Source organism: Periplaneta americana, chromosome 17 (assembly GCF_040183065.1).
Source record: "Periplaneta americana isolate PAMFEO1 chromosome 17, P.americana_PAMFEO1_priV1, whole genome shotgun sequence".
NCBI classification, from domain to species: domain Eukaryota; kingdom Metazoa; phylum Arthropoda; class Insecta; order Blattodea; family Blattidae; genus Periplaneta; species Periplaneta americana.
Genome location: NC_091133.1, coordinates 95,745,803 through 95,770,408, shown reverse-complemented (window position 1 = coordinate 95,770,408; position 24,606 = coordinate 95,745,803). Strand labels below are relative to the sequence as shown.

The 24,606-nt window shown below is 36.1% G+C and overlaps 1 protein-coding gene across 2 annotated transcripts in view; it reads right to left on the bottom strand.

The window, feature by feature from the left end:
• l(2)k09022 (HEAT repeat containing 1 homolog l(2)k09022) overlaps positions 1-24,606 on the bottom strand; it is a 72,175-nt gene that overhangs the window by 28,770 nt on the left and 18,799 nt on the right. For both annotated transcript variants that reach the window (XM_069816278.1, XM_069816279.1), the window contains exons 8-15: positions 22,910-23,219; positions 18,275-18,534; positions 14,689-14,988; positions 8,572-8,909; positions 5,672-5,858; positions 3,846-4,094; positions 3,535-3,761; positions 222-365 (exon numbers count right to left, since the gene is read on the bottom strand). In XM_069816278.1, coding sequence (XP_069672379.1) covers positions 222-365; positions 3,535-3,761; positions 3,846-4,094; positions 5,672-5,858; positions 8,572-8,909; positions 14,689-14,988; positions 18,275-18,534; positions 22,910-23,219 — 2,015 coding nt within the window. The remainder of the gene's footprint in view (positions 1-221; positions 366-3,534; positions 3,762-3,845; positions 4,095-5,671; positions 5,859-8,571; positions 8,910-14,688; positions 14,989-18,274; positions 18,535-22,909; positions 23,220-24,606) is intronic.

The window sequence follows — 24,606 nt, the reverse complement described above, 5'->3', positions numbered from 1 at the left end:
TGCAGATAACTGTCCTGGATCTGGAGTATGTTAAAAAGTATGTAAGTCTGACGGTTAATTACTATAATAAATTGTTGGCTGGCATGGAAAAGTGTCATGCAATAAACGCATGTAGATTAAATGTTGAATCACGCCAGTTTGCAAGTGAGTGTTCGGTTTTTTTTATTTTGGAAATCTGGTCACCCTATGTTATGGGCAGCATAATTTGTGACCATACTTACATCTCAAGAATAGCAAATAGTGGTGAGAGCAGCAACTCAGCTGACTGAAGTTTCTTCTTAGACTGCACCCACTCAAGTAAAGTGATACCATAGCGCCATGCATCAGTTGTCAGCAGCTCAGGAGATGGGGATTCTTTCAATGTTCTGTATAGAAATTTTAAAATAACAGTAAGATCATTTGTCTAGAAATACCAACTAAGCTAAGAAGACACTAAAATATCATAGTGTGGCCAAGATATAATTACTAACAGAAGTTATATAGGATACTATAATCCTTTACTTCCCCTTCACTTTGCTTGGCTTGGCTTTTTGAGGGTTGGACTCTGGACAGGGCCTTACACTTAAGCATGCTTTGGCCCATTTTGTGCCCTATACTTGCGAAAAAAATTATGGTTTATTTAACGACGCTCGCAACAGCAGAGGTTATATCAACGTCACCAGTGTGCCGGAATTTTGTCCCGCAGGAGTTCTTTTACATGCTAGTAAATCTACTGACATGAGCCTGTCGCATTTAAACACACTTAAATGCCATCGTCCTCGGCCAGGATCAAACCAGCAACCTCGAGCATAGAAGGCCAGCGCTATACCAACTACGCTACCGAGGGCGACTATACTTGCGATGACTGTCCAAACTCGACAGGTGGCCTAGGTGGCATTAGTGAATCCAACATTGACAGGCGAGCAGCCTGCCTCAGCCCCTTATAGAACCAGGTCCCAATCACAGACAAGTAACCTGATAAGTCCCAAGGCCTCCTAGATCAGCACTATCCCTAAGACTTCTCTCCAACCTATTTTTACTATGGCAGAAATAGAAGAAATAGGGGGAAGTGGAGAGTATTGGTGGAATGATGAGGGAAATGAGAATATCAGAAGAAGAACCCCCTGCAACATCTGCTTTTTCCACAACAAATTTCCTCCTTCTTCACCCTCTCTGTCTCTTTGTTTCTATTTGTATTAATCTTATTTTATTACTGGAGCTTCTGCTCTGTTGTAGTACATCTGATTGTTGGTTTCCAATGGCCTCGTTTGGGATCATTTAGCCCATTCTGTTTCATGCTTCCCAGTAGACATTACTCATATTTTTGGTTTGTTGCATCTCTTTGTTGAGTTTAATTTTAAACATATTGTAGCAGATATTTCAAATAAATAAAAATAAACATTCAAGAGAATAAATGTACACAACTTGATGAAATATTATTGGCTAGTTATTAAATTTCTTGGGAACTCGTCTAAGATCTAAAAAAAACAGTTCAATGACAGAGAAACAATAAAGAGATGTGTGACATAAGCTGTTGAATTAATCTGTCCAAGTGAAATAAATTTCGAGAGTATTAAATTATTCAGACGCATCCTAACAATCCGCCACTGATTATTGCTAGTGATTACGATAAGGGAATACAGGTCACAGTCTATATAGCCTTTTCTACTTTACATATTCTATGCCTCACGTAACAGAAAATGATGTCCATGCCTGTGTAAAGACAACAAAGATATTTGCATGTTTCTGAAGTGAAATAACTGTGAACTTTTGCTATTACACACACTCATTACTGAAAGTTATATTTAATACTAGCCGTACCCGTGCGCTCTGCTGCACCTGGTAGAAATAAATATAAAGTAATTACATAATTAAAATAGGACGTTTGATCCAGGGAACATTCGTGTTTGTTAGAAGGATAAATCGTGTGTATTTTAACATGATTCAATTGAGCATAGTTAAAATTTGAATTATAAAATAATGGATTGCTAAGCTAACGTACTATTACTGCATACTAAATCAATACACTCTCGTTGTTCGTTAATTCTCTGAGATTAAAATGAGTGTGTACATAAATATTATTTTAAGTAACACAGAAAACGAATGTACAAAATAGCCTATCAAATTTTCTGTGCATAAGAAGCTATTTTAATCTTACCTGTCCTCAATTCACTCAGAAGTTACTGTAATTACATTATAGCATTATGTCCATCTAGAGAAACTACACTTTCCAATGGTGAAATAATAATTAATTATACAAATCAGTTAATTTAGATTTCGATATTACTTCCTACAAACACAGAAACATCCTCTGTAAGCTATGTTTAATAGCTTTCGATTGTTGTTGTCCAAGGCCTCTTATAGACGAAGTCATTTGTTCTTATTTCATTGCACCATCTTAGATGGCGTTATTTTAATTTTAAAACTCATTTATCTCATTAAATATCAGTCCTATCAAAATTTTGTAAAGCATAAAACTTATCGGAAATCATTTTTAAAGAAACTTTTGTTATGTAACATTTTTTACAAAAATCAATAATAAGCGAGACATTTCGATTTATTTAATTCAGGCCCCCTTATAACCCCCCTTTTAAATAACGTATTTTGAATGCCATATAGCCTAAAATCTAAGTTACAACGAACTTAATTTATATTCCAATTTTCATATAAATCGGTTCAGCCATTATAGCGTGAAAAGGTAACAAACATCCAGACAGACATACAAACAAAAATTTCAAAAAAGCGATTTTCGGTTTCAGGGTGGTTAATTATATATGTTAGGACCAATTATTTTTGGAAAATCGAAAATTACCAGAAAAATTTCGGCTACAGATTTATTATTAGTATCAATTCGTAAAAGGGGAATTTATAATAATTTTATTTATCATCTACATTTGTCAATGTTTTACTAAAATAATCCGTTACTTCACTCTATTGTCGGACCATCGGATCTATGCCCCTTCAGCGCTGTCGTCGTTCTTAGAAAAGTTAACGCCTCTACTCACCCCATTCCACCCGTTTCTCTCCCACTACGTCAAACAGCAGGCCACAAAACTTGCCGAATAGGGATGTTGCCAAATTTCCGTCGAAGAGTGTCATGTCTCTTGAATATTGCTTATAATAATGTAAAGTTAATTATTACTTATTCATAATTTAATTTAAGTAGGTCTAATGACGCTGATTGACTTATGCAAAATGCTATTACTTGCTTAATAATATTTCTTTCACCACTCCGTGCTGCAGTATTCATGTTGAGTTGACAACACTGGACTGCAAGTGCAAATAAACTGTCCCGCAAGAAGGCTCAAAATTGTGAGTAGTGGGGGAGAGAAAGAGAGAGGGATAGAAAAGAGAGAAACAGGAATACAGGGAGAGAAATGAACTGCCGAGGTTGAAAAGGAATTAAGGTTCAGTTCGCATATCTTACGGGGGCACAGATCCGATGGTCAGACTATACTGACATTATTTTATTTTGTTGGTTTTTCTGTCATTTTATTGCCAGTTTAAATCTATTGTAAAATAAATTTCTATTTAATTAAATCGTTGCATACTCACTTTCTGGAACGCCTGGTCCTTCCTGTTGATACCTTAGGAATGTTTGCTTTCTTCATATCCTCCAGCAAAACTGCCACAAGTTTAGAGTTCAGATTTATTTTTTTCACAGCTCGCCCAGTTGCAGAAGCCACTTCAGGAAGTTCAGAGTCACTAGCAGCGATCACAAGTAGCTTCAGTAACTGTTGCTGTAGTGGTTCGTCCAGCGCTTCATACAGTTCGCGAGAGACCTGACAAACAAGGCAGAACTGCTTGCACACTTCTTAAAGAACACTTTAGCTTCAACAGTCAACTGATAACACACTCAAACATACCTGCTGCATCATCAAAACTGAAGGACAAGTTTTCCCCTCGGCACCTTGAAGCTCTGTTTCCCAATCCTTTATGGCTGCTTCAAAAAATGACCAACATTCTGGGTTCTTCAAACATTCAGCAGTGTCACTAGTTACTCGCTGAACAATGTTGCTAAGAATGGCTGTTGAATTGCAATCCAGACATCCTCCTGATTCTTTACTCTTTGAAAAGCAATTTTTACCAAGAGGGAAAAGCTTATTAAAAATGTCCTGCAAAAGAAATTTACCTTTTCTCATTATATGTCTTAAACAACAGATTAGTTCCCTGTCATGTTACCAGTGATATCCCTGTCTAAAACTACATAAATAAATCATTACGCAACATAATGAAACATTTCGTTTTCTGTAATTCACACAAAAAGGTATTTTTCCATAATCCAAAAAAAAAATAGGTATCTAACTTAATTTACATTAATTACCGTATTTACTCGAGTAATTCCCCAAAAGATTTTTGGACATGTTTTTCAGAATTTCATTTTAATCACGTAATTTCTCCCACTTCACACAAAACTGGACACTCCTTTTCTCTGCAAAAGCATTTTTTCGTGAAAATTCAAAGCATCGAAAAAATAAGTATGAGAAACCCAAGGCCTTTATTCATCTCTTCTATGATTCCTTTGACAAAGATGATGATTTGGATTTGTTGTCTGTTCAAAGTAGTGCAATTTAAAAAATACATATACGTTTATTTTGTTCACGTAATTAAATTAATTTTGATACGAATATTTTACGCGCAAAGTTTAACACCATGATCTGAAATTAGTCAAGGTCAGGTTACAGGCATTAGAACTGACATACAGCAGTATAAAGAAAAGTCACGAAGTTGTCCATAAAAAACTGAAATTGTTGTTGCTTTCTAATGCCAGGCGTTTGACAATAAAGTCATTTGACCTCTTGCACTCCAATATTTTTCAAAGATATTATCATGGTCAGCCACTGAAGCACAGATTTTGAGGTGTACCGAATCCATTTCTTGGTTTGAGTTGCACAATGGGCAGTTAGGGGACTGATATATTCCAATTGTATGCAGGCGTTTGGCCAAACAGTCATGGCCTGTTGCCAATCTAAATGCAGCTACAGACGGTAAATCGGGAATTAAATGTGGATTATGATTCTGAGAGTTTCATTTTTTTCCCTTGAGATTGTATTATCAAATTTTGTTTGTTGAAGTCTAAGTATGTACATTTAATAAATCTAAAACTGAAATTGTATATACATCCATAACTACTTTGTATTACACATTGATTTGAATAGTACATGAATTGTTTAATTATTAATGATAGTTTGTAATTTTCGCGTAATTTCTCCATCCTCGATTTTTCGCCTCTGAATTTTGAAAAAAAAAAAAAAAATGGGGTGGGGGGACAATTTTTTAATTTTTTTTTTAAGGTCATGCATAAAAATTATACTGGCTCTATTTTTCAAGTGACACAAAAAAAAAAATAATTCACACTCTCATAGAACACAGATCACAGACCCAATGAATTTTGGTGGAAAAACTGAGAAATGGTAAAAACTGAAATGTTTCACCAGAACTCAGTAGCACATACCCTTGTGCTATGCATATTAGATTTGATTGTATAATTTGTGTTACATGTATTTTATATTTTTGTTTTAGTATTAATTTAGATTAAAGAACTTTCTTATTTACCACCATGATAAAAAATTATTATTTCTAACCCACTATGACTGTATTTTCATGAATCTATTCACCATTTTTCAGAATCCCTATGTAAAAACATTTCTTATACAGTATTTTTAACCCAAGCAAATGCTTGCACACGGACCTTCGAATTTACAGATGTCAGCATGTTTAAAAGTGCCACTACGACATAAGGTGGCGTCTCTGTAGATAAAATGCAGTCGAGTAATGCATTCAAAGCAGCAGACAATTGCGGCCGTTGCGATTGTTTCAAGAGGCTCTGCACCACAGGATCTGGAGACAGTAGTGTGTACAGCACCAATGGCAGCTGTCTGCAACAAAAATTAAACCGATAACAATGAGTATGTTAACCAAGCCACAAAGTCACAATAATATGTTTAACATATCTGCAGTAGCATTATTTTCCCTTTTTCTTTTCTCAAAATTCGAAGGTGAAAAATCCAGAAAGGAGAAATTATATGGAAACTACAAAGTAGTGAGAATAATCTGGTCATTAATAATTAAACAATTCATGTATTAAATAAATGTGTAATACAAAGTAGTTACAGATGTACCAATACAAATTCAGTTATTATTAGGGCTAGGATTTTGATGAAATTGCATCTTTTTTCTAGTAAGTCAGAAACATAGCTGCTTTAGTATTTATATGTTATCTGATAAACTGAGTGTTTTAAGACATATTTGTTAGGGCATTTTTTTTTTTTTTTTTTGCATTTTTTGCCTGTTTCAACTCATTTAATTTTGGCCATAAATCCCCATTATTAATATAAAATAATGTTTATTTCCTTTGATATTTGTCTACAAATTTTGTCCATTAATATCCATTATTTTTTTTACTTGGTTATTTAACGACGCTATATCAACTACGAGGTAATTTAGTGTCGATGGAATTGGTGATAGCGATATATTTGGCGAGATGAGGCCAGAGATTTGCCATAGATTACCTGACATTTGTCTTACAGTTGGGAAAAACCTCGAAAAAACCCAACCAGATAATAAACCCAAGCCGGAGTCGAACCTGCGACCAAGTGCAACTCCGAATCGGCAGGCAAGCGCCTTAACCATGGATAATACCCTTATTTTGTATAATATTTGAATCGTTTTTCTACACAAAGATTGCAATTATAACGTAGTACACTCCAATCACTCCTTCAATATAGACTCCTCTATACCTGCTAATTCCGGATAAGAGTGGCCTTGTGGTGGACTACATGGAAAGTACATCAGGTAAACTAATTAAAGTGTACCACTTAGAAAAAATTATGTAAGATTAAATAAACTTAAATGTTGGTACTACTCGTAGAATTTAATTTAATTACTAGTCTAAATATTAAGTATTTAAAAACCTCTTTTCCTACTAAGCCAATTATGTAAGAACAATTTTTAGGGCATTTTTGAAACATTTTTAGGTCATAAATGCATTGTTTTTAGGACATTTTTTCATGATTTATAGGTCATCAAAATCCTAGCCCTATTTATTATGGACAACTTTGTGACTTTCCTTTGTACTGCTGTATGTCAGTTCAAATGCCTTTACTCTGACCTTAACTAATTTCAGATCATGGTGTTAAACTTAGCGCGTAAAATATTAATATCAAAATAAATTTGTTAATTATGTAAAGAATATAAACATACATGTATTTTACACTGTACTACTTTAAACAAACGGGTGCTTAAAAATTTTGGTGTAAAAATTGCACAAGTAAACACAGTACCTGAGTCAAAAGGCAAGCAGGTAACCAATAGACCACCACCAAAGAAAACGTGATTTCTTAACCAAGCTACAATAAAAATTAGTTGGCTAGTTTCCTAAATGAAAATAACTCATCCTGCCTATAGTTTTCCATGGATTTCCTAAGGCGCTAAGACAAATGCCGGCATGAGCCTCACAACTTCAGGAAATCAGCATCAATCTCTTCTATTTCTCGTCACAGAACTTCTCTATACTCATCCTCCTACACTGTAGCACTGCCTCACCTCTGAAATTCGTTACCTACTGATGTCTGGGATTGCCGGACACTGTCACAGTTTAAAAGTAAACTAGGAAAGTATGTTTTATCTCACAAAATCCATTTCTGAAAAGTTGTTAGATTTTTGTCAAAGTTTTTATCTTTAGTATTTTGGCAATAATTTCCTTTTGTTAGATTATCCTTTCTCTTGTGTTTGTACCAGGATACTGGAATAGCTTATATTCCTTTGGTTAATAATAATGACACTCAATGTCACTGTTATTTTGTGTCTGCATTTATTGTACATGTTTTATTTCTTTTCTTTTTCTTTTTTTGCGTCATTGCTTAATATGTTAGACTAATTTTTATTATTTTCAATTTCTACTTGTATGTTCAGTTCTTTATGTCATATTCATTTTGTCACACATTATTAGATGAACTGCATTGTGATGTACTGTATAATTTTTCTTGTAGTTGTATTGCATTTCTGGTGGTGTGGAAGAGAAGGTCTGATGGTTTTAATTCCATCAGAGTAAATAAACAAATAAATAAAAGATATGGCCCACAAACATAAATCTCCCTCACCATACAAATTTAAGACTTTTAAAATTTGATATTACACTTTCACATATTCCCTTCAGTACTCACATCATCATTTGTACAAAGGCTCTGATACTTTCTCTCATGAAGACTGCAGTGCCCATGGTTGATGTGCAGGCTTTAACATCTTCAGCAATTCTGACCTGTCACCGTTCTGTTGTGCTTTTTTGACCCACTCCTCATGTGGTAGCTATTAGTTTACGTCCATTTTCTGCTTTTGCTTCAAAATTATCCAATGTTTCTTTGATGAAACGGCGAAAATCGGAGTGAGACAAGTGGCAAGCAGGTTTGGAGCTTACACAGACACTTTTTCGCAACCCCAATTTCCCTAGCTAAGAATGTGTTTTCGTGTAACTTTAAAATGTTTTTCCTTCCATTTCCCAACAAAAAGTAGTAAAACCAAACCTCAATCACAGACCAGTAATCTGTTGATATCTTCATACAGTACACTAACATAAACTAAAGTATTACTTACTCTGCGTCTAACATAATCTCTTCGCGCCTGTCCTGCAAGGACTCCAGAAGCTGTATGAAGGTGTTGCGGTCCAAACCAGCTCCAATAAAAGTAGTCAGCACTTGGATGCAGTCCAGGGCAGCAGCACGAATAGCAGACAAAGGGCTAGAAACTGCAGTGAGCAAGGCAGGCACGACTGGCTCTTGCAGGCTTAGTGTCCAGCTAACAGAGTTAGAGGACTGCCTGAGCAGTGCAGCCACAAGACGCACGCAGCGCAGCCGCAGCTCTGCACGAGACGTGGGACATGCCAGTATATTGCACAGCAATCTCACCTGTGCACTCACAGCAAGACTGTTCATCTGTAGCAACAAGCAGACAAGTCATAATCAGTGACACACAAATTTCTTGGATATTAGAAATAAAAGATTCTTCAGTTACAAAATCTTGGGTAGTATATTGTTTAGTTAGTGAAACAGTATTGCTTATATGTAATATTGTTTATTATTTACATTATTTACTGATATATGAGTAACATAAACACAATCAGTTACATGAACTACAAGAAAACTTCAATAAGGATATCCTGAACTAGCATCAACAGATAGCACACATGTACTATGAGGGATACGCTTTGCATGTGCATTTGTTTTTCAGTATATAAACATTGAGGATATACGTAGTGTATTAGTATATTAAATACTCTCAAAAACAACTAAAAATGGCAAATTTTTGTTATGTTCCTATATGTAAAAACCAGGGAAAGCTTTTTGTCTTCAATCAGGTCCCGAAATATTCTGAATACATGCTTTAAATCTTACAAAATATAAGTAATAAAATTGGGCCTCGAAAGTGCTAGCTATTAAATAAAAGTAACTACTTCAAGTAAGGAATTGTTGACTATAGTTTCATTTTGGAAGAGGAAAAGAAAAATTAATAAAAACATATGCAACCTCGACAGCGAGCTATGTTAGCTTAGATTATATGCAGTAGTTGTAGGAGTCTCCGAATTTTACGCCTGCAGTAAACTCTCGATAAACTGGAATGTTTATTATCCAGGACGATCGCTAGTGAAATTCATTTCGTGAATAATGTTTTTAATGTACTGTACCCTAATTATTAAAGCCATGTTTTAAGTTCAAATTTTCAAAATCATCCCACACAGTATTCAAAACTGCATGTCTTTAACCTACAAAACACACTACTAATTGTGATACTATTGCGATCATATTATATCATGCTATTAAAAATTGCATTTGATCTTTCTGCAACTACAGAAAAAATACAAGGAATTCAATCTTGATAGTCTCTTCCCTAAAAAAAAAAAAACACATTGGTGGCTGCATATCCTGTTTTTAGCACACGGTTCTTAAATACTAATTATTAAAGAGGGCAATATTCACTTTCGACATATTTCCTATTTTTTTATTCGTGCATATTGTTCTCAAAGTTCTCGTTTAGGTTCATGAACATTCAATTTACTCGTATTTATATTCTGCATACCGTCAAACCGTCTAGAGTCGACCACTTTTTTTCGTATTTTTAACGCTATTTCACAGACAATGCGATCTACTATTTCACTGAAAATGTTATCTTATAGCACACAACTCAGGGATTGTTTTCTGTTATTTTCATTTTATGAACTTCCACGGTCACTGACGAAAACAAATTTTAAACGCCAGTCTACTCAACCCTGTACTTGGTGTTAAGTCGACCACCATATTAAAAATACATGCAAAGAACGTTTGCTCTCATTCCAGTCGATATCGACCTCCTTTTGAATCCTTTTATTATTATTTACTTTTCTATTTTTTATTTTTTATTTATTTGGGATAGAAAAATGCGAACTTCAATACAGTTATTTTAATGTGCATACATTAAATAGGTTAAGGCTCATAAATTTAATAGGAAATATTTAATTAATTAGCAGACAAAATTACGTCAAACGACACACAACATTATCACATTATTAATGTACTAGTTAATAAAATAGCCCTGAAAAATACAGAAAATACAGTTTCCATCTCCTAATTAATATCATAACCCTGAAAATCAACACCAAATTTTACGAATTCCTTTTCCTCTATAGAAACAGAAGCATTTAGTTTTCTTTCTACCTGAACATAGTCAATAAGACTCACATCCTCCACCTCAGGATATTTGAACTGGAATCCATCACAATTTCTAACAAAACGAAGTTCAAGTCCTTCTTCTGGAACCAGTTCCTCAATGCAACCGACATTATCTTTCTAGTTGGAAACTTCACTAAAAGCTGATCTCCTGATTTAGGGTCATCGAAATTGTCATTAGCATTGTTATCTTCCACTTCAACCCACTCATCTGACGAATCTTTAGTGGAATGTTGTCCGTCTTCATCACTATCACTGGACTCCTGGTATCCTCTCTGTTTTCTTTTCTTGGCAGTTTTCTTGGCTTCTCTTTTTCTGGTCTCCTCAGTTGAGACAGGATGAGAGATTTCTTCATTTGACTGAGATGTTCCGCCTTCACTAGGCCTACTGATAACAATATTTTTTCCTGGTTCAATTTCAATTTTCCTTTTCTTTTTCTTGGCAGCTAATTATTTTTCATAGCTCATGCCCTGGAGCACTTTGAATGACAGCTTCTCCCACCAGTGCCGGTGTGGGCTGAGATTCTGTAGACTCTGTCAAACCAGATTGTGGTAGTTTATTAAGAATTCTTTGTGGCTGGAATGGATTAATTCCACAGGCCTACATGGTCGACTCTGTACTGGAATACAACTTCAACTTCTGACATCTCTCAATAATATGGAAAAATATTTTTTTGTTGTAATATGTTGTTAAGCTTAAAATTCTGATTACAGAAATACAGTTATTTTGTATTGCATTACAGTTAAACAAGGCTAAATTGTTAAAAGTTAGACAGAGTACTTTTTTGTTACTATTTTTGCTATTGGAAACAATGAATTTTACGTAATCAAGAACGCAAAATACGTTTGGCACTACCTTGCGAGATTGAAAGGGGAAGTGTTATCAGTCAGCTGGAAACAAGCAGTGGCGGCTAGTAGGCAATTCTATTGGAATAAACACGTGAAATTAGAAAGTGTACACAATGGTCGAATCTAGACCCCCAGGTCGACTCTAGACGGTTCCACAGTACTGCAGATTTCCCCACCCATCTCGGGGAATCGCTCAATATTATACAGGTTTATGTTATTATTTATTGTAAATTAAATTATGAGGTAAGAAAATATTGAATTATATTAAATTATACTAGGTTATACAAAATAACTGTAAATATAATTTTGACACGCACAGAAAACCAACAAGCGGGAAAACGTAATCAACTGTAGCATATGACAAAACATAGCCTTACAACATGTTGCGCCGCATGGAACGCTCCTGCCATCTGACAGTAAAACTTCGCATAAGATATCCCTATTGAAGGGATGAGAATGGTTTTATAATCTCCTACTGAGATATAGTGGGTGAATCGAAAGCAATATGCTCCAGCTCCTGCACCTTCTTTATCAATGTATTAACCATCTGTATAAACATGCAACCATTGTTCCTGTGGATATCTCTGGTGGATTGTTTCTACAGGTTGGAAGTGAAATAACCCTGCAGATCGAAAGGGATGATAGGGTACACTTAAATGAATAGAAAACCTATATTACATTTTGTGATTAAATGCATAGTTAATTAGAAAATTAAGTTGGACGTTTCAGCAGTCTGGTAACATCGCCGCTATAACACATCCCTCTTCCTTCTTTCCATAATACAGATGTAAGAGATCAACGAACTCAGGTCTGTCTTCCTAGGTCAGGCATGTCAAAGTGAGCCATAGACGGCATTTGCCATAGCCGTGGTTAGTCTTTTCTACAGTGGCCAGATAATTGACACCTTGGCTGAGAGTTCGATTGCTCGAAGTTAAGTTGCTAGTCTCTTGTCATAGTAAACATACTAAAAGCATAGGTTGAATTTTTTTTGTTTTTGTTTTACCATTGATTGAGTTTTCTTTTTTTAAGGTGTAGCATTATTGTAATGTTATAATAGTTTTCTAGTGAAAGCAGAAAATTCAACCTTGATAATTTGTAAATACTGAAAGATTTTTTTAAGTACAATTACGTGCCTTACAATACTTACAAAAGAAATAGACATTTTCTTGTGCAATATTTGAAGTGAGAGATAATAAAATTTCAGTGATTTCAAAAATTGAATTTTTATAAACCTGTTTTCCATATTTCAGAATATTATAAATAGCAATAGTTTAGAATGTGTTATCCATTATGTGAGAGGGAAAATAATATACTATGTTGTTGTTTTCTAATGCCAGGCGTTTGACAATAAAGTCATTTGACCTCTTGCACTCCAATATTTTTCAAAGATATTATCATGGCCAGCCACTGAAGCACAGATTTTGAGGTGTTCCGAATCCATGAAAATGGCAAGTTGTAGCCGATTTAAGTGAACACCATATTTTAACGTTTTGGTGGCTACTTCATTCACACACAATCCCCAGAATGTCTGGAGGACCACACCTGCTGTTGGTCGACGGGTACACTGGACCTAGCTGGGAGATGATGTTGATCACCAGCTTTCCCTCCTTAAGCCACTGAAGGACGATTTTAGTGCCATAGCAGATCAGCACTAGGAACAGAAAAGTAGAAAGAGGAGGAAGGAAAGGGAAATGAACCCCTAGGCCTCGAATGCTCTAAAGCCATCGGGGTCGAAGAAAGTATGAGTTCAGTCAGAGGACTGGATAGGAAAGGGTAAAGAGAGAATTAGGTATGGAATAGCGGAAAATTATACCAAATTCAGTCATTAACTCATCAAGCTGACCAGTGCTAATTGATGAGTAGCCCCTCCCTTTAGTTCACCTCGTAAAATTATCTTATTAACAGCTGCACCACAGGAAGGTAGGGATGGGACATTGGGAATTTGTCCAGGTTGGTTCCTTAAAACCTTCAATGGGAAGGATTACTGGCTCTCCCCCTGTATCCAACAGATACCCTTTTGCAGCCAAAATATATTATGAAATTAAATGTTTTTCAATAAGCATGTTTAATATTACAGGTTCTACCTGATGGATCCACCACAGAGAAATATTGGAGAGTAAAAGTGCTAATGGCTTCGTTGCCAAAGCCCAGCATTAGATAACAACAAACAACAACATATTACAGTTTCAGAGTACACTGCTTGTATGAATCTATTTCAATACTAACATATTGAACACAGAGTTCTGGATTTTACGTGTAGTATCATAAATTTAACATTTAACATAAGAACGTTGTAACATTTGTAAGTATCCCAAGGTTGTAGTTCGTAGTAGATTATTTTATAGCTGCCACAATTGTCATATGAGTCACAACCCTCTCGAAATGGCGAGTGACCTTGAGAAGACTGCCCTAGGTGACCCTCTCCCTCTCTGGCAATGTTGCAATCTGTTCGCATTGTTCAGTGGTTTAAAATTAGTGGTTTTTAAATTAAATTTACACGAAAACCGTTCATGCTATGGAAATACGCCAGAGGAATAAATGATTCTTTATTACATTTTATATCGATATGGACAAAAATTACGATCCTACTCACAATAGTTACCAAATAAGAGGGTGTTAAACATTTGGGAAAAAATATGTTCTTTTGAGAAAACTATGAACTTTCCACCAATATGGTATTACACTTTTTTGTTACATACAACATGAGCTATTCGCTCTGGTAATCTGCAAAGTTATTTCAGTTCTACCCTATATACTTACTTATTGGCTTTAAGGAACCCGAGGTTCATTGCCACCCTCACATAAGCCCGCCATTGGTCCCTATCCTGAGCAGGATTAATCCAATCTCTACCATCATATCCCTCAAATCCATTTTAATATTATCTTCCCACCTACGTCTCGGCCTCTCCAAAGGTCTTTTTCCCTCCGGCCTCTATATGCATTTCTGGATTTGCTTATACGTGCTACATGCCCTGCCCATCCACCCTATATACCAATTTATTTTAAAATTGCAGGGAGTGTTTTTGCTTTATTTATATTTTTTATCAGGTCTAAGTTAAAACTGTAGCTATAATAGTCAAACGGATCTTGTGGTATTAAGTGTTCTACTTGCAGAATGATTTGTTTGGAAATAACTGCTAACCAAATGTAGTTAAATCACTTACCTGAAAGAACTTCCTGAGGGCCAAAGCGCACTGTGTACGTGTCACCCTGTCCGTGGCACCACAGCCTGTTATCAGGATTTCCAATGCTCTCACAATGAATGTGAGTGTTTGTCCACTGTCCTTGTGGTGGTCCAGATTCCACCACTTTCGATCTTCTGAAGGGAATGGCGTACTTTCAAGCAATTGCAAAATGCAATGGAGAAAGATGGCAAGTGGAAATACACCTTTACGAGCTGTTGTCATGCATGTAGACAGCAATCGTCCATCTAGTTCCTCTGCACCATCCTGCTGTGATGCCATCTGAAATGCACACAAACGGAAACATTGTCAGCATTCTAGATTAGTGATGTGACAAGAAAAATTATTTGCAAACAATTTTCCCCTTTATTTTTCCGGAAAATTTTTCGTCTGACCAAATTGTTACTTTCCCTTGCCTTATGCCTCAAAATCAGCACATGTAATGTTCATTCAATATTTTCACTAGTCATCAACTTCATTGGCTTATCAAATGGAAGTCGTAAGCATCTAATCTTTGATGGCTGTATCAATACTAATTCCAAAACAACGCCACTGCCACATTTGTTTTGCCACAATATTAATGCTGATTAAGAATGAAGCTCTGATGCATATCATTTTCTGATAACTTTATTGATCTAATCTAAACTGTTACAACATTATTTGCTTCATGTGGGGCTGATGTATACCTATCATTTTAAAATAATAAATTTATGCCAGCTGAGAAAAACATTAATATGGTGTGTGGTTCGTTATTCCCCATCTTCATTATATCTGCAGACTCCACACTTTATTTTTTATAATGCATTCACAATTCAGCCAGTTACTCATTTCTATAGTGCGAAGTTCTACGTTCTGTATGGTCTATGATTGTCTGAGAAAGCTGTATCATGTAATTCGAAATTTTCTCGGGCTTCCAGCCAGGTCATAAGTTGGTGATCCACCAACGTTTCGAGGATGTTCATCTTCCTCATCTTCAGGGTTAAATGATATCTGAGAAGCATCAGATTAATGCAGCCCGAAAAATCCGGATTGGCTGAACATTGCATTGAAAAAAGCCATAGGGCTAATTTCAATAACACCGAGGTCCTGGCGAAGGGTTCGGGCTATTGGGATAGAAGAATAAAAGAAACCCTGGCCATAGCGGCGGAACGCGGCAACCTGAACGGGACTCGGGTCTCCAACTAAGCGCGGCATGGGCATCGGCTATTAAATTTCTCACCGCCCGGACGACGGGCCGTCATCAGCAGAGGACACATGAGAACTCGTCCGCCGAGCCCACCGTGAGACCCAAGGTCATTCAGCCGGAAAGCACAAAGCAAGACAAATAACAGCCAATTGGCGTACAGCTCCTCAGCTGACTCCTCCCTCTGGCACTATAAATTAAGGAGCTGGGTACCCTCAGATATCATTTAACCCTGAAGATGAGGAAGATGAACATCCTCGAAATGTCGGTGGATCACCAACTTATGACCTGGCTGGAAGCCCGAGAAAATTTCGAATTATCACATCGCCAGGAAAGCTTCAGTAGTTGTATCATGTAGTTAATTTATAGATAAAATTTATTTTTAAATACTGATGTTTTGAATTGTGAATGTACACTTTTCATGTAACTGAAGACATACCTGGAAAAACGAGTTAACTCTCAAAATTAACATTGTCGAGTTAATGCAGTAATTTGTTTTCGATTAAGTCATCTAACTTTTTTGACATTAGGCTATCCTTCAGCGATCATATTAGATACGAGTCAGGATGTGTATTTCAACTTTACAAGAATGGAATAATTACAGCAGAATCCCGATATGACCTCCATTTAACATTTTTCTGCATTTATAGTTACATTTTCAAGGTCCTAATAATTACTACATATGATTTTTATATTCGATTTAATGTTATTCTCTTTCCTGCATTTTATGTCAAAAATTGTTCTTAAATTATTTTTTTTAATCTCGACTAATGCAAAAATAAACGCATTTCGATCCAACATATGAAATACAAATTTTTTCAAGACAGCAATGCTATTGCCTCACTGCCATGTGTTGGAGTGATCCCCACTTTCTTCTCACCACACGAAACTGCATGCCTGTTGGCCTGCTATTCCCACCCTTTGCAAGAACCAAATATGAGCAGAACAGGAGACAAATCACCTGCTAATTTCCGCCCTTTACAAGAACCAATCACGTTCAATAATGGACACAGCAACCATCCATCACAATTCACAACTTACAGCATCAGTCACATCTTATCTTTGTTGTGCTTGCTGAAGTACACGGTACCAGTGTTACTACAGTGAGGAGATGGAATTGTTTTCATCGTTACAACAGACATCACTAGAAAGCAATGGCCGCAAAAAGGAAAAAGTTAATTTAATTCATGAAACGGGAAAAAAAATCCAAATGCGAAGATATTTGAGATGCCGAGAAGAAGACTTGGGTGGTATACAGCTTCCCTTTAATTTATTTATTATAGCCTTTTTTGCAAATAAAATGCATTTTTTCAAAAGCATTAAACATTTTTTAAACAAAAATAACAAACCTCTATTTAGTGCCAACCCCCAGTTAAGGTTATTATTATGTGTCTCCAGAAAAACGTAAAATAGGGGTTCTAATGTACTGGAGTACATTACTTTTTTTTTAAGTTACTGAGTATGCCTCAACAAGTATAACTCATATGTAGGGCTATACAAGAACACATACATACATTATACAATGTAATTGAAAAAGTCATGAAACTACAGTCTGTGAAAAACAAACAATAATACAAGAATTTATTGAAGAAAGAAAGCAAAATAACGAGAAATAGTAAGATAACAAAGTTTTGGGTAGAAAGAAGAAAAAGTTTGAAACCATGAAATAAATAAATCAACTGAGAATTAAAATAAATAATCTTCCCAAAAACGTATTTTTAAACAATTCTTAAAACACCAGCAATTTGGTAAAATTCTATATTCTAAAGGAAGTTTGGTTAAAAGTTGTTGTTAAAAAATGGTTAAGTCCTTTCATTCCGTAAGTTACTGAGCTATGCTGAAAAAAAATATATTGTCTTTTTGTCTTGTTAAATAAGTATGTATATCTTTATTAAACTAAAATATAATATTACTATGTATTAAATTGTTAATAACTTTGTACATTAAAAGTGAGTTGCTCAAATGTGCTGGATTGCTGCAGAATCTTGAAAATATACCATTTATTTAGCATGGACTTCCATTTTCTTTTTCTGACAATTGAAGAGTCCACTGCAAGAATGATGGATGTCACTTTCTTGATGAAAATGAACCAAGACTGTCAATGCATAGCTTAAGACATATAGAATGTACATAGAGATTTATATAGCATTAACACTGATAGTCATTGTCCAGTAATGATCGGAAAATCACAGTTAATCTTTGAGTGCTAAGCATTTCAAGCTTTCAATTGCTTCTCCTACAAAATGTATTCCAAATGACATCCATCATTGTTGCAGTGGACTCTTCAATTGTTCTTGTCAATTCTTCACACCACCACTTTTCTAGTCTTCATCTTTCCCAGTTGTTCAAAACACAAAGAATTTGAAACATGCTGTGTTTGCTCACCTGGTAACACTCAACATAAGACACCGCCACATTCAAAACACGCTGACTGCAAGCCTGGTCAGGTTCCTTCACAGCAGCTGCAGCGAGCATCAGAATTAACATCACCACATCAATCGGCTTTCGTTTCTCTTGAGGAACCTTCTCAGCAGCTCCCAATAAGAGTTGTACGTCTGGAATATGCTCTTTACTATCCTCTAAACATCTGATAAATGCAGAACATATACCTGCAACTACATCTTCTGGGTCCGCAGCTCTAAGTTCTGTGCCAAAAAAAAAAAAAAAAAAAAAAAAAAAAAATAGGATTATTTAAAATGTAAGTTGACAGTGTTTGGGTACAATACATATATATTTCCTCTGGATCGAGCATGGGAAGGTTCTGCGTTGCATGGATAGGTAACACAGGCTGAAAGGACTTAAAAGGATAGAGCATTAGTATACAGCTGACTTCTATTAACAGCAGTCCAGTTTAGTTCTGTACAACAAAAACAGATGTAACGATAAACCATGTTGCAACAATAAATTTGATCAGTCCCAGTGTATTTCCTATATTTTCAATATGTTTTATCGATAATTAAACAACTGTCAAATTTTGGAGGGACTCTGATGTAATGATAAAAACTTTATAATAATTTTTTTAATCAACTTGGTTTTCATGTTAAGTACTTCACGTTTCATTTGGTATCGCTCTCTTAAATATGTTTTCCATTATTTCTTCTACTCTTTTTCATACTTGATCAATCTTAGTATTCTATGCAAGAAGTGCATTACAATAGAACTCTACCTGTTCAAGGGTGCGTGACCCTTAATAGGATTTGTCTTTATGATTTCTGCCACTGTCTTACTGACCACCTGGCACTTTTCACATTTGAATATAAGCTGTTAACAATGACAGATGTAACAAGAAAACAAGTCAGTTTGGAGATTAAATTAGCTGTATTTAGAGATTTAGATAGGGTACTAAAACAAACTGAAGTGGTTAAAAGGTATGGATTTGCATAGTCAACACTCGTAACATTCATAAAGAAACACAAGGGAGTAGAGGACAGTGCCGCAAGTTGTAAAATTAATCCTGAACATAAGCATTTAAATACGGTACTGTGGAAGCAGAAGACGTTGACATTGTTAACTTGAAGTGGTTTAATGTCTCTCAGACCATCTAATTGTGCTCGAAGCAATAAGAAACACTGAAAATCTTAAAATTAAAAGTACAATTACAGATTTTTTTTAAATATGCCGAATATGTCATGCAGGATAATGAAATGGTGAGTAAATGTTATTTCATAGTATGTAATGTTGTTTTATATTTATTTCTATTACTGTATTGGTCCGAATATAAGCCGCACTTTTTATTCAAATTTCAAACTCGAAAAGTTGGGGTGCGGCTTATTTGCACGGCCGATAAATTTAAACTTGAAATGTGGCACATGTTGCTACCGGTAATTTTATCATTTTGAAATGGAGCAACAATGCCACGCACTCGTGTTTGAAATTGTCAGCAGTCGTATGGTATATGACGCAACAATGTACCAGTCTTCATATTACAGTGATCGTACTCTTTTGTATGATAGGACAGATTAAAACAGTTTGTACGTAGCTACGGGTTCAGCCATGAGCGGAAACGTAGAAAGAAAAGCTTCAACAAGCTTGGAAATTCGGCGCAGTTATGACGCTAGTTTCAAACTTGCAGTTATTCGTCATGCTAGGAGTACGTCTAATAGAGAAGCTGGCAAAAAGTTTAGTGTGGATGAGTCTAATGTGCGGCACTGGATCGCCTCGGAGGATAAACTGAAAAATGCCAATACAACCAGAAAATCTTTCAGAGGACCCAAGGCTGGGAAATACCCTGAACTAGAACGTAGGGTCCTTTCTTTTGTACAAGACAAAAGGAAAGAAGGGATGCCTATCTCTCGACAAGTAATCCAGGTAAAATCGTTGGAAATAGCGAAGACCCTAAACATTCCACAGACAGAATTCCATGGGAGTATAGGTTGGTGCCGCAGGTTTATGCGTAGAAGTGGCCTTGTTCTCCGACGAAGCACTTCATTAGCACAGAGACTGCCAGAGGATTTTACTGAGAAACTCATCAACTTCCAGAGGCACGTCATTGAATTGCGTCAGCGCCACTCTTACCCATTACACCAGATCGGCAATGTCGACAAGACGCCCGTATTTTGGGACATGCCAAGCAATATGACAGTTGACAATAAAGGGGCGAAAAGCATATCATTGAGAACAACTGGAAATGAAAAACAAAGAATCACTGTGATGCTGGCGGTTACGGCAGATGGAGGAAAACTGCCTCCGTACATTATTCTGAAGCGTAAAACTATGCCCAAGGAGAATTTACCTAAGGGATTAGTGATTCATTGCCAAGAGAAAGGATGGATGACAACCGAACTAATGGTGGACTGGCTAGCTACGGTTTGGAATCGCAGACCAGGTGCGCTGCTCTGTAAGAGGGCTATGTTAGTATTGGATGCCTTTAAAGGTCACCTCACACCCGAAGTAAAGAAGAAAATTACTGCATTGAAGACAGACCTAGTCATCATACCTGGAGGTATGACATCAAAATTGCAGGTGCTTGATGTCGTCGTGAACAAGCCTTTTAAAGACCATCTCCGAAAACAGTATTCGGAATGGCTTCTAGAAGGGGGTCATGCATTCACTCCATCTGGGAAGATCAAGAAGCCATCTGTCAGCCTTATGTGTGAGTGGATTCTCTCTTCATGGCACAAGATATCACCAGATTCAATCATCAAAGGCTTCAAGAAATGCTGCGTGTCTAATGCTCTGGATGGCAGTGAGGACGACGTACTTTGGGCGGAGAGTGATGAACAAAGTGACAGTGATGAAACAAATGCCGGTACCTGTAGTAGTGAAGTCAGCAGTGACATTGGAGAAGACGGTGATTAGTTGTACCGGTATTTTTGGTGATTTACCCACGTAATACCGTAATTGAAGAAAAAGTGTTTAAATAGTGTAAACAGTTTTGTAACTGGATAATGTGACAGGTAAATTTCACTGCACTCAATTTTCCTTTTTTTCTCATTCTGCACTCAATTTTTTTTTTTTTTTTCTCCTTTCCCCCTAAAATTAAGGGTGTGGCTTATACTCGGGTGCGGCTTACACTCGGGCCAATACGGTATATTGCCTTTCAGAACCTACGTATGGGTAAAATTTCATAAACCCACAATACAACAATAGCCCTGATATAACGATGCAATTTTCTTAGTCACCAGATTTTTGTATTGAGGTTCGACAGTATTAATTTGTACATACCCAGAAACAAAATTTGGGCTCAGTGCATGCGCAGTATGTTATAGCTGGAACTTGAAAAATTTAGGTGGTCCAAATGTTGTTTCTGGGTCTGTAGATTACAAAGAAATCGTACAAAAAGTGTTGTGGTGTCCAGCGTGAACAGTTCTGACATTTTTTATAAGGTACATCTGTAATGCAAAGGATAAGTCGCGAGATTTTATTCCCGATATCTGATGCAATGTATCAACATTACTTGGACTGTTACATGCCCATATCACTTCTTGGATGGTGCCATTCTAAGCAAAATCTGTTCCCAAGTATACACCCACTGCCTTTTATACTAAAGGTACGGTCACATGTCGCCACTTTTGCTGTGCAAATTTTATACTGCAGCTGCAAAAGTTGCATGTCATGTTCACATGCAAGCCAAAAGTAATGCACTATCTCCATGTTGATTCTCCGATACATTTTGTGGTTATGTTGGCATTAGAGTTTCAGATTGTGATAGCTTGCTTATCACCTCTTTTAATTATGAAATGGAGAACAAAACGTTAAACTACAAAAAGCAGACAATGCTGGGACAAAGAAAGAGTAGAAATACAGAACAATTTGAAGTCAGGCCTACAATCTCCTTTGAGAACTATGATGAGGATGTTATGGACGGTATAAGAACTTTTTGCGAGTACAGTATTAGCAACATTATTATTTTTAACCTTTCTTTATTGTATTGGTCCCTAAGAGAGTGGATTTTTTTAACATTATCTTCTGAAATTCGCATTTCTGCTAAAGTCTTTTACTTTTTGTTGTGGGAATCAGTATTTGTAAATTTCGCAAGTACTCTCTCAGTTCAAGTAGGTCTATTATTTCTTTTTCTGTCCTAACTAGTATTCATAAATTGGCATCGTTTTTATTATAAAGCTATTATAAAAACGCCTATATATTTCAATGATAACCAACAGCATAATCTCGTAAGCAATGTTGGCAACCTTCCTGTTTGAATCTATGCTACGAAAAATTAAAAAAATGAATTATATCATCACCAAATATACTCTGTGTTGTACAGTCAGTAACTGTTACAGATAATTTATTTTCACCACTTCAAACATTAAAACATATCCAAGCAATATAAAGTGTCATTGGCACATTTGGGTGGCAACACTGGTAACAAACGTTGCAAAAGTTTCAACAAAACCGATAACAAAAATGCTGCAGCTGCAACCCTGATAATCCTGTTACGTCTGCTGGATAGGCAGCCGCTACTTTTCGGGTTGTACCATTGTTCACACATCGCAGTACGAGAGTTGTGCAGTATTTTGTACCGCAGCACTACAAACGTAGCAATGTGTGACCGTACCTTAATGTATAGAAAGGACTTACCTTGCATGAATGCAGACATGAATTCACATTGTTTGAAAAAGGAGTGCTGCTTCAGCAAAACTCCCATTACGTCTACATCCTCATCACAAACTGGCATCAAGTATGGCAGCAGTGCCAGCAGAACACGGGTCTCGGTAACAGCTGAGTTAGTTCTCAGCAAATCAGAACATAAATGCGTCACCACAAGACAAGCAACTTTCTTCCTGTCCAAAGATTCCATTGCCAGCAAGAGTAGTTCCTCCACAAGTCGTTCCACTCCTACTATCTCTACTAGGACTTCCGTAGAAACCTCTAGAGTAGTTCTCACCACCTACGACCAAACAACGAAAATAAAGAGAAGCGTGCTACTAAATAGCCATATTAATTTATATGATAATGATAATAATAATAATAATAATAATAATAATAATAATAACAATAATAATAATAACAATAATAATAACAATTTATTTAACCTGGCAGAGTTAAGGCCATACGGCCTTCTCTAACACTCAACCAGAAGTAAAACTGAGATACAAAAACACATACACAAAACTGAAGTAGAAAATCATAATATAATGTAACCTACAAGTCAGTAGAAATCAGACATAGCATATAACATACGGAAAGAAAGGAAAATGCATAATAAAATGTGAACAGTTAAGTCAAAATAAATGAGACATACAAAGTATAAAAATATGAGACAATAATAATAATAATAATAATAATAATAATAATAATAATACTTATTTACTTACAAATGGCTTTTAAGGAACCCGGAGGTTCATTGCCACCCTCACATAAGCCCGCCATCGGTCCCTATCCTGTACAAGATTAATCCAGTCTCTAACATCATATTCCGCCTCCCTCAAATCCATTTTAATATTATCCTCCCATCTACGTCTCGGCCTTCCCAAAGGTCTTTTTCCCTCTGGCCTCCTAACTAACACTCCATACGCATTTCTGGATTCGCCCATACGTGCTACATGCCCTGCCCATCTCAAACGTCTGGATTTAATGTCGTTTAGCCTGTCGTTTATCCATGGCTCAGTAACATTCAACGAAGCAGTAGAAGTGTTATGGCCATTTCTGAATCCTAATTGTAAAGGGTCTAAAAGATTATTCGATTAGATAGTCTGACAACTGCTCATGAATGATGTGTTCCAGGGCCTTAAATAAAATAGGAGGAATGGAGATTGGCCTATAGTCTTTGGAAGAAGTAGGTGAATTTGCTTTAGGACGTGGATGTACCAAAGCTATTTTCCAGAGTTGCGTATAAGCAGATGTGATAATTGAAGAATTGAAAATATGGGTTATTACTGAAAGCACATTTTGACTAACTTATTGATAAAAACTATGTTTATGTTATCAGTGCCTTGTACTTTAGATTTAATGCTTTTAAGTGCCCTCCTTATTTCAAAATCAGTGATGTGTGAGAAGAAAAATGTTCTGCGAGGAGGAGGAGGAATAGCTAGGAGAGTATTAATTGTATTTAATTTTGACTGTTTTTCAGGTCGTATAGTGGGAGGTGAGGTAAAGTATTTTTTGAGTTTATCGTATGTTTATAACTTCAGCTTCCGATGCTTTCTTCCCTAGTACCATATCACGTAAGTTATTCCAGAGACACTCCAAAGGAATGGACAATTTGATGAGACTCAGGGCGCGACAGCATATAGCATTCCTAATGCTTTATGTGGTTCTGTTTCTAAGTTTTTTAA